The 17,905-nt window shown below is 36.1% G+C and overlaps 1 protein-coding gene across 3 annotated transcripts in view; it reads left to right on the top strand.

Moving 5' to 3' along the window:
- Positions 1–17,905, top strand: part of LOC149776615 (GATOR2 complex protein WDR24-like) — a 91,339-nt gene that overhangs the window by 33,673 nt on the left and 39,761 nt on the right. For all 3 annotated transcript variants that reach the window (XM_089941116.1, XM_089941117.1, XM_089941115.1), the window contains exons 8-10: positions 9,774–9,972; positions 14,683–14,853; positions 15,390–15,499. In XM_089941116.1, the coding sequence (XP_089797242.1) occupies positions 9,774–9,972; positions 14,683–14,853; positions 15,390–15,499 (480 nt within the window). The remainder of the gene's footprint in view (positions 1–9,773; positions 9,973–14,682; positions 14,854–15,389; positions 15,500–17,905) is intronic.

Genomic DNA, 17,905 nt, shown 5'->3' on the forward strand with positions numbered 1-17,905 from the left:
TATAGAAAATAGTCCACTAATGATCTAGGTGGATCTTTGGTATAGAAATTAGTCCACTAATGATCTAGGTGGATCATTGGTATTGAAAACAGTCCACTAACAATGTAGGTGGATCTTTGGTATAGAAAATAGTTCAGTAATGATCTAGGTGGATCTTTGGTATAGAAAACAGTCCATTAACAATCTAGGTGGATCATTGGTATAGAAAACAGTCTACTAATAATCTAGGTGGATCTGTGGTATAAAAAACAATCCACTAGCAATCTATGTGGATCTTTGGTGTAGAAAACAGTCCACTAACGATCTAGATGGATTTTTGTCATAGAAAACAATCCACTAACAATCTAGGTGAATCTTTGGTGCAGAAAACAGTCCACTAACGATCTACGTGGGCAGCTAACCCTTGTACAGCCATCTGTGATATATGACCCAAAGCTAAACGAATCTGACTGCTTTTATCCTCCTCTTCTCTTGCTTGCTCAATATTATAAGCTTCCTGGTCTTAAGGTGATCTTGTGTCAGACAGCCATCGTAACCAGTATGATAAAAGGGTGTTCAACACTGCACATTCAATAATTTTAAAGGCATTTGTGTACATTCAGTAGAATAATATATAGTCACAATAATACTATGTATGTACAGTGACAGAAATGTTGTTTATGTACATTTACAGGAATAATATATATGTACATTTACAGGATTGCTAGTTATGTACAGCCATAGGAATATTCTTTATGTACATTCACAGGAATGCTGTTTATATACATTGCAATTCCCTGGAATACTGTATGTGTACAGTCACAAGAATGTTGTTCATGTACAGTTGTTTGAATGTTTTGTAGAGCTACAAGAACACTATTTATGCACAATCACAAGAATACTACTTATATAGTCACAAGAATACTATTTATGTATAGTCACAAGAATAATATTTATGTACAGTCATAGGAATATTATTTATGTAGTCACAAGAATGCTACTTATATAGTCACAAGAATACTATTTATATGCAGTCACAAGAATAATATGTATGTACAGTCACAAGAATACTATTTATATATAATCTTAATAATACTATTTATGTACAGTCACAAGAATACTATTTATATAGTAACAGGAATACTATATATCAAGTCACAAGAATACTATTTATATAGTCACAAGAATACTATTTATATATAGTCACAAGAATACTACTTATATACAGTCACAAGAATACTATTTATGTACAGTCACAAGAATGCTATTTATATATACTCATAATAAAACATTTATTTACAGTCACAATAGTACTACTTATGTACAGTCACAAGAATACTATTTATGTCCAGTCATAAGAATACTATTTATCTACAGTCACAAAGAATACTATTTATATACATTTACAAGAATACTATTTATGTACAATCACAAGAATATGATTTATATAGTCATAAGAATGCTATTTATGTACAGGCACAAGAGTACTATTTATATACAGTCACAAGAATAATATATATATTTAGTCACAAGAATGCTATGTATTAGTCACAATAATACTATTTACGTACAATCACAAGAATACTATTTATATAGTCATAAGAATACTATTTATGTACAGTCACAAGAGTACTATTTATATACAGTCACATGATTACTATATATTTAGTCACAAGAATACTATTTATATAGTAACAAGAATACTATTTATATTCAGTCACAAGAATACTATTTATTTACAGTTATCAAAATACTATTTATGTACAGTCACAGGAATAATATTTATATACTGTGACAAGAATACTATTTATATACAGTCACAAGAATACTATTTATGTACAATCACAAGCATACTATTTATATACAGTCACAAGATTAATATTTATATACAGTCACAAGAGTACTGTTTGTGTGCAATCACAAGAATACTATTTATATACTGTCACAAGAATACTTTTTATATACAATCACAAGTACTTTTTATGTACAATCACAAACATACTGTTTATATACCGTGAGAAGAATAATATTTATATGATGTCACAAGAATACTACTTATATACAGTCACAAGAATACTATTTGTGTACGGTCACAAGAATACTATTTATATACTGTCACAAGAATAATATTTGTGTACAGTCACAAGAATACTATTTATATACTGTCACAAGAATACTATTTATATACAATCACAAGAATACTTTTTATGTTCAATCACAAGCATACTATTTATATACAGTCACAAGAATACTATTTATATGCTGTCACAAGAGTACTGTTTATATACTGTCACAATAATACTATTTATCTACAGTCACAATAATACTATTTATCTACAATCACAAGAAGGCTTATCTGCAGTCACAGACTACTGTTTATGTTCATTCACAAGAACACTATTTATGTACAGTTTCGTGAATATCTTTAAAGTTACAGGAGTTCTGTACAATGTAATTCATGTAATTTGTTTGGTGTGTAAAAAAATAAGTATCTGTTTCAAAGTATAAAAAATAATGCATACAAAATTTTATCATGTTAGGAAAGATAATTGCATATGAAATATTAAATGGTCTGACACTGAGAAGGATTCCATAATATCCATGTGATCATCAGTATTAAATTCACATCCATCAAACTTAACTGTGCTAAAGCAGCATGCACTACTATATGTTGTCTAAATATGATGACATGTGTATTAGAATAGACAAGTTGTAAAAGGAATAATCATGCCATGGTCATAAGTATTCCATTACATATTTTCTTTTTGCACTTTGTGATTGAAATAATATATGTCCTTATATGAGACAGAGATTTCAGGTGTTTTACTTAATGTACTTTACAGCCCCATTAATTGCAACTTTTGGCAAAGAGTAAACAGTACATACAATAAAATAGTTAATAGAAATCATAAAAATACATACCATATTTCAGTTTCAAGGATATATGTTGAAGGAAAGAACCACTAGGGAAGAACTACTGACCCACAGGAAGCTGATGCCAAGTTTTCTGACATACTCAGGTTGGCTGAACCTGAGACTCTAACCCATGCAAGCAGAGGTGAAAAGTTAGTATCACTGGGGAATCTATTCAGAGGAGAAATGTAGTATTCTCATTACTGTACTATTAACTGTACATAGTCATCCTGTGAATATAAATAAAAAGCATTCTTGTGACTATATAAATATTATTCCTTGACTAAACATACTATATTTCATGTAACTTTTCAGCTTTAATGTTAATACACAGTTCAGTTATAAAAATCATAATTATTTGTTTGTACAAGAAAGTTCATTTGATAATATTTTTGTACAAATAAAGACTAAAATCTAAAAAGATTTATGTGTTTAAGAATTCATGCATACACATTTATAAAACAAAAAAGGGCAAAAATAAAGGAGATCAATACTGAAAATCCGTTCTATGTATCACTTTCTATTTGCCCTACATCACTTTCTATTTGCCCTACATCATTTTCTATTTTCCAGACAATTTGGGTTCTTTAGCAGGAGATATAATTGCTTATTAAGAAACAGGTGTTGGAGATTGAATGAAAAACAATCTCCGTTGTTCTGTTCATGGATGTTCCATATCATTGACCAGTTTCTAGTCCTTCCTTTCAGCCTAAAAATCATCACCCAAATTATGGATTGCATCATAGCCCTGTTCTGGTCAACATCCATTATAGCAATGGTGGTGTATCTGCATAATGTTAAGCATTTAGAGTCCGTTTCCAACTGGACTTGGATTTCAGCAAGAGAACTCTTGCAACTCCTCTGGTTACTCATTGCAGCAGGGTATCTGATCCCACTGGGCCATCTGGTTACTCAATGCAGCAGGGTATCTGATCCCACTGGGACATCTGGTTACTCAATGCAGCAGGGTATCTGATCCCACTGGGCCATCTGGTTACTCAGTGCAGCAGGGTATCTGATCCCACTGGGCCATCTGGTTACTCAATGCAGCAGGGTATCTGATCCCACTGGGCCATCTGGTTACTCAGTGCAGCAGGGTATCTGATCCCACTGGGCCATCTTTGCATGTGCCTCATACAAATGACTTTGCTGGCTCAGTAATGTCATTTTCCCAGTCCTTTTGACCAGTAGATTAATATTGGAAATGAAGGTATGAACAGATGCCAGTACATATGGTTGGGGAGCCAACTTATTGCCAAGGTTCAGTGCAGTCAACAGCAAATGGGGACCAGCCTCTTCACATCAGCCTTCAGGAATTGAAAGTTATAAATGCCTTTCATCTCTGGAAGGACCAACTCTTTGAGAAGTCAGTCCTGATTATGTCAGACAACTCTGTAGTGGTGACTTACCTCCTCAAGTAATAGGTGAGATGTGCATGCTGGTTTGACAGTTTCTTCATTGGTGTTACCAACTTTAGATCAATGTGCAAATCAGACTCAATGTTCTGACTGATGTTCCTGTCAGGTTATTCATATGGAATGGTCAGGTTATTCATGTGGAATGGTCTGGTTATTCATATGGAATGGTCCCTTTATTCATGTGGAATGGTCTGGTTATTCATATGGAATGGTCTAGTTATTCATATGGAATGGTCTAGTTATTCATATGGAATGGTCCATTTATTCATATGGAATGGTCTGGTTATTTATATGGAATGGTCAGGTTATTCATGTGGAATGGTCCAGTTATTCATAAACATAGACCATGGCATGGTAGCACAATTTACTGAGGGACCTTTGAAAAATTGAAAATGGAAGAACATCAAGGAGTAGGTGGGTGTGGCACAGGTTAAGTGGTTGATTGCTGTCTTAATAATCAAGTGGGGAATAATTGTTGATAAATTGCCTTTTCTGATGATGTTCTTTTGCTTTTCTGTGTAAATTACCTTTGTTTTTAATATATCCAGTCACTGAAAGATTGTTGAAAACAGTACTCCAAGTAGTTTCAACACCCATCCCATGTTCCAGCAAAAACATTTTTGCAAGTGAATGTGGATGCATTCTGATGTTTCTTTTGATTCAAAATAAAACAAGATTCTTAATAAATAGGGACATTTTGTAGACAAACAATGTAAAAATTGGATTTTTAAAAACAAAAATTATGTTGATAAAATACTGATGTTGTAATTCTTTTGCAAGTTAGAGTGAAATTTTTGCTCATCCATTAGCAAACCTCTGAGTGCCAGTTTGTTGGGAATTTGTAGTTAACTATAGACTTTGGATGCTTCTCCATCATAAAACTAAGCTTTTCATGCACTTAGGACACAGTTCCTCTACTGTTATAGATGACCTTTGTATTGGTAACATTTAAGTATGATACATTATTGTTGATCAGTTTTAGTCCCCTTGCTATCATATTGTTCTGCTGTTCCTTTACTATAATTGATATATTGCATGGTTCCTCTGCTGTTATGGATGACCTTTGTATTGATAACATTTAAGTATGATAAGTTATTGTTGATCAATGTGGTCCCCTTGCTATCATTGATTGGTGTGTTGTTCCTTTACTATAATTGATATATTGCATGGTTCCTCTCCTGTTATGGATGACCTTTGTATTGATAACATTTAAGTATGATAAATTATTGTTGATCAATTTAGTCCCCTTGCTATCAGATTGGTGTGCTGTTCCTTTACTATAATTGATATATCGCAGTGTATCCCCTAGGGTCGCAAGATTGGGGGTCAAAATTCCCCTTGGTGTCAAAAATGGAGGTCAGACTGAGTAAAAAACAAACTTTGATATCAAAACTGGGGGTGAAATAAAAAAATCTGGAGGTCTCTGAAGCACAAATGAGGGTAAAGAGAAGCACTGTATTGCATGGTTCCTTTACTATTGTTGATTAGTGCATGGTTCCATTACTATAATCGTCAATTACTTCAGAGTTCCTTTAATATCTTTGATTAATTCCTGGTTCCCTTAATATCGTTAATTAGTGCATGGTTCATGTGCTATCACTGATTAGTGCTTAGCTCCTTTACTATCATACTTTAATTATGTTACATGTATTTAGTGTATTTAGTTCAGCTTGATTAGTCAGTTGAAATGAGTTGACTTAACACATAACCATAACTGCTAGTTCTTACACAGGAAGGATTTGTATGAACTATGTCTGACAGCTGTTACACAGGTGGCATCATTATGACCTTGATTATAGCTCTTACACAGGTAGGATTTGTATGACTGTGACTGCTAGTTCTTACACAGGTAGGATTTGTATGATTGTGACTTATAGCTTTTACACAGGTAGGATTTGTATGACTGTGACTTATAGCTCTTACACAGGTAGGATTTGTATGACTGTGACTTATAGCTTTTACACAGGTAGGATTTGTAAGACTGTGACTTATAGCTTTTACACAGGTAGGATTTGTATGACAGTGACTTGTAGCTCTTGCACAGGTAGGATCTGTATGACTGACTGCTAGCTGTTATGCAGGTAGGATATGACCGTGACTGCTAGCTCTTACACAGGTAGGATTTGTATGACTGTGACTGCTAGTTCTTACACAGGTAGGATTTGTATGACTGTGACTTATAGCTTTTACACAGGTAGGATTTGTATGACTGTGACTTATAGCTCTTACACAGGTAGGATTTGTATGACTGTGACTTATAGCTTTTACACAGGTAGGATTTGTATGACTGTGACTTATAGCTTTTACACAGGTAGGATTTGTATGACAGTGACTTGTAGCTCTTGCACAGGTAGGATCTGTATGACTGACTGCTAGCTGTTATGCAGGTAGGATATGACCGTGACTGCTAGCTCTTACACAGGTAGGATTTGTATGACTGACTGCTAGCTCTTGCACAGGTAGGATCTGTATGACTGACTGCTAGCTCTTGCACAGGTAGGATCTGTATGACTGTGACTGCTAGCTGTTATGCAGGTAGGATATGACCAGGACTGCTAGCTCTTACACAGATAGGATTTGTATGACTGACTGCTAGCTCATGCACAGGTAGGATCTGTATGACTGTGACTGCTAGCTGTTATGCAGGTAGGATATGACCAGGACTGCTAGCTCTTACACAGGTAGGATTTGTATGACTGACTGCTAGCTCATGCACAGGTAGGATCTGTATGACTGTGACTGCTAGCTCTTACATGTTAGGATTTGTATGACCATGACTTATAGCTCTTACACAGGTAGGGTTTGTAAGACTATGACTGCTAGCTCTTACACAGGTAGTTTTTGTATGACCATGACTTCTTGCTCTTACACAGGTAGGATTGGTATGACCATGACTGATAGCTCTTACACAGGTTTAATTTGTATGACCTTGACTTATAGCTCTTGCACAGGTAGTTTTTATAAGACTATGGCTGCTTGCTCTTACATGGGTTTAATTTGTATGACCATGACTTATAGATCTTACACAGGTCGGATCATTATGATCATGACTGCTAGCTTTTGCACAGGTAGGATCATTATGACTGTGACTTAAGGCTCTTACACCGGTAGGATTTGTATGACTGTTACTTCTAGCTCTTATGCAGGTAGGTATCCCATTTAACTTTCTTTCTTCTACCACTTTACAAACTAATTAATATGATAATACAATGCAAGTAAACTTTAATTTGATTGTGACAGTGTGTAGCCAGCACTTTTGCAAGTCAGAGATCAAAACACGGCTGTTACTTAATTAGGTTCTCACAGTAACCCTAATGGGCATCGCTATGATGGTTAATAGACGCATTGTGTTGGAATACAATGGACATATCACATCTATAATGATTACACTGAAACCAAGTTTAAAGATTAAACTCATACACAAGTTTCACTTGGCAAAACTTATTTTATTGTTATTTAATTCTGTAAGTATTAATGTTGATTCAAATTCCAGGGTACTAGCCAGTTTTCAGCTATAAAATAAGTGATATATCAAGGTATCATTTACCAATTTTGATACTGACATCATTCACATTCAGCAAATTATTTCCTATTTATTTTGCATTTTCTAACTGGGATCCACACCTGCCTCCACATTTTAAGTGGGTTAAAAAATTATCCAGGTCATCGATAGTGATGGAGTAGTGCAGAGGTTCCCAAACCATGGCCCGCGGGCAACTTGTGGCCCGTCAGCTCTCAGAAAGTGGCTTGCGAGGCCTTTATATTTACTATAATGTATTTTAATAATTTCAAATATTTATTAACGTTCAAATAAATAAATAATAACTAGACAAAAGTTGCAATAATGCGCGATCTACAGCAGAGTCTATAATGTTATTTCTAAGAAGTCTGTCATTTTGGTCGAGCACTCGGAGCTCCGTCAGCGTTCGATAATTCACTCTGTGTGTGGTTGTTGTGCTCGGATATAATTATTGATTGCGCCCATTGAGTTAGCGAACGAAACATTAGGAAATTCACTTTTCCCAGCCTTGTCGAAGTAATTGATTTGAAATGCAATTCTGCACTGAGATGCAAATTCCAGGAGCTGCCTGCTTCACCCTCAGCTGATCATATGATCTCATTCTGGCGACTATTGCCTGTCAAACAGTTTGAACACTTGCGTTCATTTACAGAGATATGTTTGTCGTTTTGGTTCGACTTATAGATGTGAGCAGTCATTTTCTGCAATGACAATTATAAAAAAAAAACAAGCAACGTTCGAGACTCACCGACAGTAACCTAGCTGCGCTTATGGCTTTGGGCACAACAGCTTTGTGCCCAGACGTTAATAAACCCGCATCTGAACTTCAGTAACTGGTTGTGAAGAACAGTTACAATTGTAAATTAATTATATTAATATCGGTTTTCAAAACTGATTTAAAATTGTTAAATGACCGTTTGATTCAAAACCGAAAATGACTGTAGTGTAGGACTGACACTGACTGCTTTTAAAGTTTTAGAATTTGGTTGCTGAAAGTTAATAAATTTAAGAATGATATTACATGACTTTTATAATTTTATAAACATTGATAAACATTTATAATTTTATAACGTTGTGGCCCGCTTAATTACTAAAATAGTAGATATGGCCCTCTACTTGAAAAGCTTGGGAACCACTGGAGTAGTGTACTAAGTTTATTTCCTTATTTATTGTTCAAACAGGTGCAGTGTTCCATGAACTCTTGTACTAAGTTTCATGATATTTTTTCTTGTTTACACATGGTTGTGGTGTTCCATCAACCCTTGTACATGTACTAAGTTTCACAACATTTTTCTTGTTCACATGGTTGTGGTGTTCCATGAAGCCTTGTGCTAATTTTCATCCCTTATTTGTCTCTTGTTCACGCAGGTGTGTGGTGTTCCACAGACCATTTCCTGAGTTTCATCCCTTAAATTTTCATGTTCACACAGATGTGTGGTTTTCCATGAAACCTTGTACTCAGTTTTATCCCTTCATTTTTCTTGTACACAGGCGTATGGTGTTCCATGAGCCCTTGGACTAAGTTTAAGCCTATATTTTGTTCCTGTTTTCACAGGTGTCATGGCATTGTTCTATCAAACCCATGCACAAAGTTCATTCTGCCTTTATTCCTGTTCATACAGTTGTGGTGATGTTCTAAATAATTATTTTACTAAGTGTCATCCATTATATATTCCTCTTCACACACATGTGGTGGTGTTCCAGGGAACCCTTGTACTCTGTTTCTGTACTTATTTAGTTTTGTTCACACAGGTGTAGTTATGTTCTAAGTATCCAACATACTAAGTTTCATCCATTATGTATTCTTGTTCTTACAGGTGTGGTGGTGTTCCAGTGAACACTTACTAAGTTTCTTTCCTTATTTGAATTTGTTCACAGGTGTTGCACTCTACCATTTAGGCCTTGTGCTAAGTTTGATTCCTTATTTATTTTTTTACAAACAGGTGTGGGACAGTGCTAAGTGTAAGCTGACCCACTGCATCCAGACAATTGCATCAGTATCTAAGATACGCTGGCGGCCACTGAGAGAGTTCTATATTGCCAGTTGTTCGCTTCTTGTCGACTCTAGCATCAACATCTGGGACATCCGTCGACCGTTCATCCCCTTTGCAACTTTTGAAAACCACAAGGATGTCACAACAAGTAAGCACTTAAACTTTATTGAAAGGTAAATTATTAAGGAGTCTACAAATAGGTCATAAGACAGGAGTTTGTTCTGGCCTCCATTGCTGTCTGAGAGTACTTTATTTTCCATGTACTGAACACTATTTCATCACAGATTAGATCCCCAGTTGATGCTGCACATCAGTGTTGGGTTGACATGGGACACTATTTCATCACAGATTAAACCCCCAGGCAATGCTGCACATCAGTCAGTGTTGGGTTGACTGAGGACACAATATACCAAAGTTCGATATAGGTACATCAAATGACCAGGGTATTGTTTTGCTAAGCAAGCTATGAATAGTGACTAACTTTGGGCACGTTCTTAACTGAGGCATCAAATGGTGAAACAAGAGATTCACGCAATATAATAATCGTATATATTCATGCATATAGGTCATTGATAATTTCTTTCTTTTATTATTGTATTTCACTACATATTTTTATGTTTTTTTATTTGCTTCACATTTCAAACTGCGTCAGAAAAAATATTGATGTATCACTCAGATATGCAAAACGACTAGTTTATTCTTTGCTGAGTATATTTTGTATAATCCCATATGAGAAATATAAATATTTGTTTCCTCAGTGAAACACAAACATGAATTATCTGTTATCTTTGCATAAATGTGTAACTGAAGCATCTAATAATAAAAAAGAAAGTAAAAACTAAAGAAATATTCACCTATTATAAGTGTGTAGAAAGCCCTTTGCCCAGCTTACTTAGAAAGGTGATCAGTTTTTGTAACTGAGAATCTATTCGCATTCATCACATTGCCCTTCTTTTGTCTTTTGTATCAGTGAGAAAATATAACGATTGATATTTTTGTTCTGTTGTTGTCATTACAATATATACCGCTATTCATTAACAGCTGGAAAACATCGTTAATGAGCGCTCTTCTTTACGTCAGTCAGTGTAATAAAGAAACATGTGCATTTGAATAAAATGGGTTCAGAAGCCATTTGAGTTTATTTATCCAGTAAAAATAATATCTCAGTACAGGATGAAGTGAAGACCACAGACCATTGGGCAATTAATCTTATTGTCTCAATATAGTAATGCAGTAAAAACTATAAAAACCCAGTTAGTTTTAATCATAAATGCAAAAGTCGCTGACTCTGAAAAATATTGAAAGGACAAAGAAAGGATCAATCCCAGGTGCCGGCTGAGCCTTGACATATTCACATGAAAAGGAGCAGGAAATTTTATCCTGGTTACTCTGTATGTGGGACCATCACATGCCTGTAACATTTGAGATGCTGCAAAATTATGCCACTGCAATTATTCAGGAGGAAAATCCAAAGTTTCAGGGCTCAAGAGGATGGGTTGATGGCTTTTTCAAGCGAAATGGACTTGAGCTGAGATGCAGAACTATAATATCTCAAAAACTGTCTAGAGGAAAAAATAGACTTCGTTACCAGATATATAAGAAGGCTGTGGGAGGAGGAGGAATTTGATGAACATTTAATTGGAAATATGGACAAAATGCCAGTGTATTTTGACTTGGTTCCAGGGAAGATAATTGATGAAGTCGGGACAAGAGAGGTGCATATTAGAGGTACCAGCAGTGACAAGCGCCATTTAACTTGTTTATTGATGTGCCTGGCATCTGGTGACTTTTTGCTACCCATGATAATCTTTTGGGGAATTAGAAACTTAAAAATTGTAAAAATCCTAAAGGGAATTGTAGTGAAAGTTAAACAAAAAGCATGGATGGATGAACACCTAGTGATGCCACTAAAACACTTGTGTGTTCATTAGTACTTTCAAGACTGGACTATTGTAACTCAATTCTGTCTGGTTCATCTCAATATCTGCTCCAGAAGCTTTAAAAAGTTCAAAACACAGCTGCTCAGATCATACTTAGAGTAGCACGATCAGAGCACACCTACCTGCTGCTCTGTACCCTACACTGGCTATCCATTCAGTTCAGAATCAAACACAAAATTTGTTCTCTGTGCTATGTTTCACTGATGGACTCCAGTCCGACATACCTATCCGACCTCACCCATGTGTACACACCAGCAATATACTTACGCTCCTCTTCTGTCAGTCGTATACTCATTATTCCCACTATGAAAACAAAGTCATATGGACAGCATTCTTTTGCATATGAGGGCCCAGCAACATGGAATGAATTGCCCACTGAACTTAGACACAAAGACACGGTGATCCCATTCAAGAGTGCTCTTAAAACTCACTATTTCGACTGCAAGAACAAACTTAAAGACGTAATAATGTTTCCTACCTTAAATATTTTCAGCATGTTTTTTTATGTTTTCTAATTTTATGGTGTTTGTTTTTGTAATCATATCATTATATGTTTGTTATGTTATAGGTGTTGTCTGATGTTGTAAAGCGCTTAGAGCTTCTAAAGATTAGGCACTTTACAAAGTCCTCATTATTATTGTTATTATTAAGTACAAAAGTGCTCTGATAATTTTTGGACAAAGGCATTTATTGGAATTTATACTGAATTCAAACCAGGAATAATATTTCTGTGATTCAACAAGAGACTGTTGACACTTCTGCACTTTGTAGGTTATTATAGCTGTCATCACCTTCCATCTTGAATTTCATCGGGATTTGAACTGAGATTCACTTAGAATTTTTCATTGATAGGACTTGTGTTTATAATTCTTGGATTATTTTTGGATTTAATTCGCAATACCATAAGTTCTTTTTTTATATCTTTCACTTTGTATTCTAGGGCAATTGTTGTTGTTGTTGTTGTTGTTGGGTTTAATGCCATTTTTCAGCACACGATAGGCTATACATGGCAGCCAGTATTAATGGTGGAGGAAGAACCCAGGAAAATCCCGGAAAGAACCACCGACCCACAAGAAGCTACTGGCAAGCTTTCTCACATACCCACATTGGCCAAATCCGAGACTCGAACCTACGCAGACAGAGGTGAGATGGCAGTGATCCGTAACGTAGTGCGCTTTAGACCACTCGGCCACTTGGGGCCGCTATTCTAGGGAAATAAATTATTTGTTAAATTTTTCAAAGCTTGCTGTCTTCACTCTTTTCTGTTACTTATTTTATGAGCATTGTCTCGTAACACTATGCTAAAAATATTTTATTGACAAAGATGTCACTACACATGAACACATGAATCAAATTGCTATGCTAAAAATATTTTATTGACAAAGATGTCACTACACATGAATCACATTGATATACTGAAAAACTTCTATTGAAATAAACCATGGCTGAGAAGCAATCAAGAGTGTGAAAGAGAAGACTGCAATTTCACTTAATGAAATATTGCTAGATAATGAAAGAAAATAAAGGTGAATGAACACCATTTTGTCTTCATGCTGCTTTATTTAGATTATGTGATAAAATGTCGATTTTTTTGTCTTCACCACAAGAAATTACTCCTTTAATGATGGATGATGTTGCAGTGTTTTTCAGAATGCCATGCTTTCCAGTGACATTTTCTTGTTGTTAGCCACTTCAGATCACCGCCCCCAAAATAGCTCTAACACACAATCCAGGCAAAAGTTGGATTTTAATAATCACTTACTAATGTCAAAATCTAATTGCTCCAGAGAAGTTTTATTTGTGAGCAGAAGAAAAAATCAACTGTTACCTGGTCCAGAGGCTCTCTGAGAAAGATGAGCCTACATAAGACTGAGATAGGCCTAGACCAGAATCTTGCTGAGAAAGAGGAGCCTGTAAAAACCTGAGATATGCTTGGTCCAGAGGCTCTCTGAGAAAGAGGAGCCTGTATAAGACTGAGATATGCCTGGGCCAGATGCTCTCTTAGATAGAGGAACCTGTATAAGACTGAGATATGCCTGGGCCAGATGCTCTCTTAGAAAGAGGAACCTGTATAAGACTGAGATATGCCTGGGCCAGATGCTCTCTTAGAAAGAGGAACCTGTATAAGACTGAGATAGGCCTGGGCCAGAAATTCTCTGAGAAAGAGGAGCCTATACAAGAATGATATGCTTGGGCCAGTAGCTCTCTGAGAAAGGAGCCTGTGTAAGACTGAGATAGACCTGGGCCAGAAGCTCTCTAAAAAAGAAGAGCCTATATTAGACTGTGACAGGCTTGGATCAGAAGCTCTCTGAGAAAGAGGGGCCTATAAAAGAATGATATGCTTGGGTCAGAAGCTCTCTGAGAAAGAGGGGCCTATAAAAGAATGATATGCTTGGGTCAGAAGCTCTCTGAGAAAGAGGGGCCTATAAAAGAAGGATATGCTTGGGTCAGAAGCTCTCTGAGAAAGAGGGGCCTATAAAAGAATGATATGCTTGGGTCAGAAGCTCTCTGAGAAAGTGAAGCCTATATAAGACTGACATAAACCTGGGCATGAGGCTATCATGTTTTTCGAATACTGCATAACTTGTACGCAGGATAACTCCTTGGTATTGTAGAGTGGTTTTGCAATGACAGAACTTGAGACAGTAACTAATAACATGATGGCTGTTAAATACTAGTATTTTCAACATCATTAATTGTATTAGAATCATCAACGTCTTTGCTTTACGCTTTTCAGTAACTATACAGAATAAGAACACAGACACATGTGCTTTGTACAGCAGCATTGTAGTGGTATTATTGTAAACCTGTATGTCATTTTATAATGTTCAGGCATCATTTGGATGGTCCATGACAAATGCACATTGTATATAGAAGATTTCTTACACTAGGATGTTAATTGTTAGTCTAATTTTCAGGCATTGTCTGGAAGAAGGATGACCCCCATATGTTGTATAGTGGCAGCAAAGACTGTTTCATCTACCAGCACCTGTTCAAAGATGCCAAGCGACCAGGAGATCTTCTGGTACCAGCTGGCCTGGATATCAGCACACAAGGCATAATTTCTCATGCCTGCACAGATAAACATGGTGATTTTAATTATAAGTTTTTTTAAACACTTTGAAAGTATTGAAGGGTCAGATAGGAAAAGTGCTTATTGAATACTAGAAAAGAGTAAAACCTATTGTTTTCTTTAGGTTTATTGCACTACTACCAGCTGGATAAATAAATATTTATAATAAATTTTCTTGCAAGGAAGTATTTGGTTTAGCTTACATCTGATAGCCCTTAATATCTCAGCAAGGAGTTATTTGGTTTACCTTACAGCTGATATTGTTCTTTTGATAATTGAAATATCTATAGAATAAGCAGACCACAATACTGACTAACTTAAATACTTAACTATCTACTATTTTGAAATACTTTGTTCTCTAACATCTGATGTATGGAACTGAAATACTAAACTGTTTACTATGGGATATTTTGTTCCATAAGATCTGATCAACTGAACTGACATACTGAACTATTTGCTATCTCCAATGCTTTTTTCCCCTAACATTTGGTCCCTGAACTGCTAAATTTGTACTTAAACTGACAATTTTTCTTTTCAAATTTCTGCATATAGAGAAGACACAGACACCTAGTGGTCGGCCATTTTTCAAGAAACACCCAGGTCGCAGTGACAAGTTTCTGGATGCCACAAGTTACCTGATGACCTTCAGTCACCCTGAAGAGGTCAGTATGATAAAACCCAACACCTACCAAATGTAACTCTTGTACCATAGCGTCAGTGAACACCACGACATTATCAGGCATAATTACCTTTCTATCCTCACTTAACCCTTTACCTCATAGAGTCTTTTGCTGTTTAGGTAGTTGATATACATGTACCAAAGTCACACAGTCCAGTGTGCTGTAAATGTTGTTCTAGTTGTTCTAGGGTTTAACGCCATTTTTCAGCACAAGATAGGCTATACATGGCGGCCAGTATAACTGGTGGAGGAAGAACCCTGGAAAACCCAGGGAAGAACCACTGACCCACGAGAAGCTACTGGCAGGCTTTCCCACATACCCACACTAGCTGAGCCTTGGACTCGAACCCACGCAGACAGAGGTGAGATGGCAGTGATCTGGAACGGTGAGTGCTTTAGACCACTCGGCCACTCGGGGCCCCTGTGCTTTAAATAGAACACATGTTACTTACATGGCTTGGTAGCACAGGCTTGCCTGTTAAATTTATATCAGTGTAGTATGTGCTAAGTTCAGCATCAATTTGAACCATTTTACCTTTCTGGTACACATCTATTATCTTTAAAAAGATTTATTAGTACAAACTGATCTTTATAGTTGTATAATTATTTTTAATGGAAAACACTTTTTTTGATGTGATTTAAAATCTTGTGAGAACTCAGTCACTGTCAAGCCAGTGAAGCAGTGTGACCAGCCATAGCTGACACTACTAAATCTTGAAATCTACTTGTTCATTTTCAATGTCTACATCACTAAATCATTTGGATTTGATAAATTAAGAAGCATCACTGTTGCCAACATCAACATTGGACTAAGTGTTCATAGTCATAATTCTAATCACCCAGACTCAAGAATCTACTGAACGAACTCCACAGTCACCAATTAGCAGATTGGAGAATCTGACAGAGTTACTTTAAAAAGCAGAGTATGACTAGATCTTAAATAGCAGCTACACAATGCGACATTGCCATTTACCTCATAGCCTGTTGTATCTAAAGGCGGTTTTCCCATGATTGTGGTGCTACGAAAATCAGTTAAAAATGGCTGATGTTTACAGTAGCCATCCAAAAATGCTTCCGTGGGGATGGTGCAGATGCATTTATTTATATGTGCTTGCAATAAATTGGGTAGAGGTGTCCACTATGGCTTCCATGAGAATAGGGTAGAGGTGTCCACTATGGCTTCCATGAGAATAGGGTAGAGGTGTCCACTATGGCTTCCATGAAAATAGGGTAGAGGTGTCCACATGTGCTTCAATAAGAATAGTGTAGTGTTGTCCACTATGGCTTCCATGAGAATAGGGTAGAGGTGTCTACTTGTGCTTCAATGAGAATAGGGTAGAGGTGTTCACTTTCTCACCCATGCGACAGAGAAATCTTGCTGTTTTGCTAACCTTACTTTCCTTATTTCAGTCTAGTCATCTCAGACCAGTCATCTCAGTCAAGGTGTTCACGTGCTCAGAACTACTTTTAAAAAAAGACACCCATGTTGTCTTCTGCTGTGCCCGACGTAGTTGTTCTAACATCAGATAACAGCAAATATATAACAAAAACATAGTAACGTTAGGTCAATCCATTTCTGAGAAAACACCATACAAAAACATTTTGAGAGAGACAAAGACACATGCACAGGATGTCGAGCTTTTTGGTATTATGCTAGTTCATTCCATTTTTAGGTCAGGATCATTAAATGTACTAAAGCTACCTAACTAGTTTTAAATACTTCGTGTGAAACTAATTATATACAATTATATCCTGTCAGCTAAATTTAATGACTCTGACCTGAAATTTGTCTGTGCTACAGATAGGATAAAATTCTCAATGTGTGAAATGAACTATGACAGAAAACATTAATCCATGCACATAGACTATAGACCTATACACTTCATAACCTCCCAACTCCCTTAAAAACTACAGAAAACTTATTAACAGCCAGAAATGTGTTATGTCAAACATGCTTTATTCTAATTTTGTTAAGCATCTCCATTGTTCCCTGCTTGAATCAAAAATATGCCTACAATATTTAATGACAAATAATGCACTTATCCATCAACACATTAATCCATTGGCAAATTTCACTGTAGCACTTGCCATATTTCCAAGACATAATTTTTTTCTCTCAAAGAATCCATAAACTTGAAAGATTAGCACATGGTTATCTGCTAGGGTCCATATTTGGAGGGTCTTTTATACCTGGGGGTAATTTTACAATCAATATTAAGGACAACACAAGTATGTCAGAAGCAGTTTCACCTCTTCCAATGAAAAGGAGAGTTATAGACGATAGTGACAGAGATCTCTAATTACCCATGAATAATCTAAAGAAAGGTGTTACTCTTCATTACAGCTTGTACTAAGTATAACTACAGTAGAGCTGAGTAGCCAGTACACA

This window comes from Sinohyriopsis cumingii, chromosome 18 (assembly GCF_028554795.1).
Source record: "Sinohyriopsis cumingii isolate HCF-2022 chromosome 18, ASM2855479v2, whole genome shotgun sequence".
NCBI lineage: Eukaryota > Metazoa > Mollusca > Bivalvia > Unionida > Unionidae > Sinohyriopsis > Sinohyriopsis cumingii.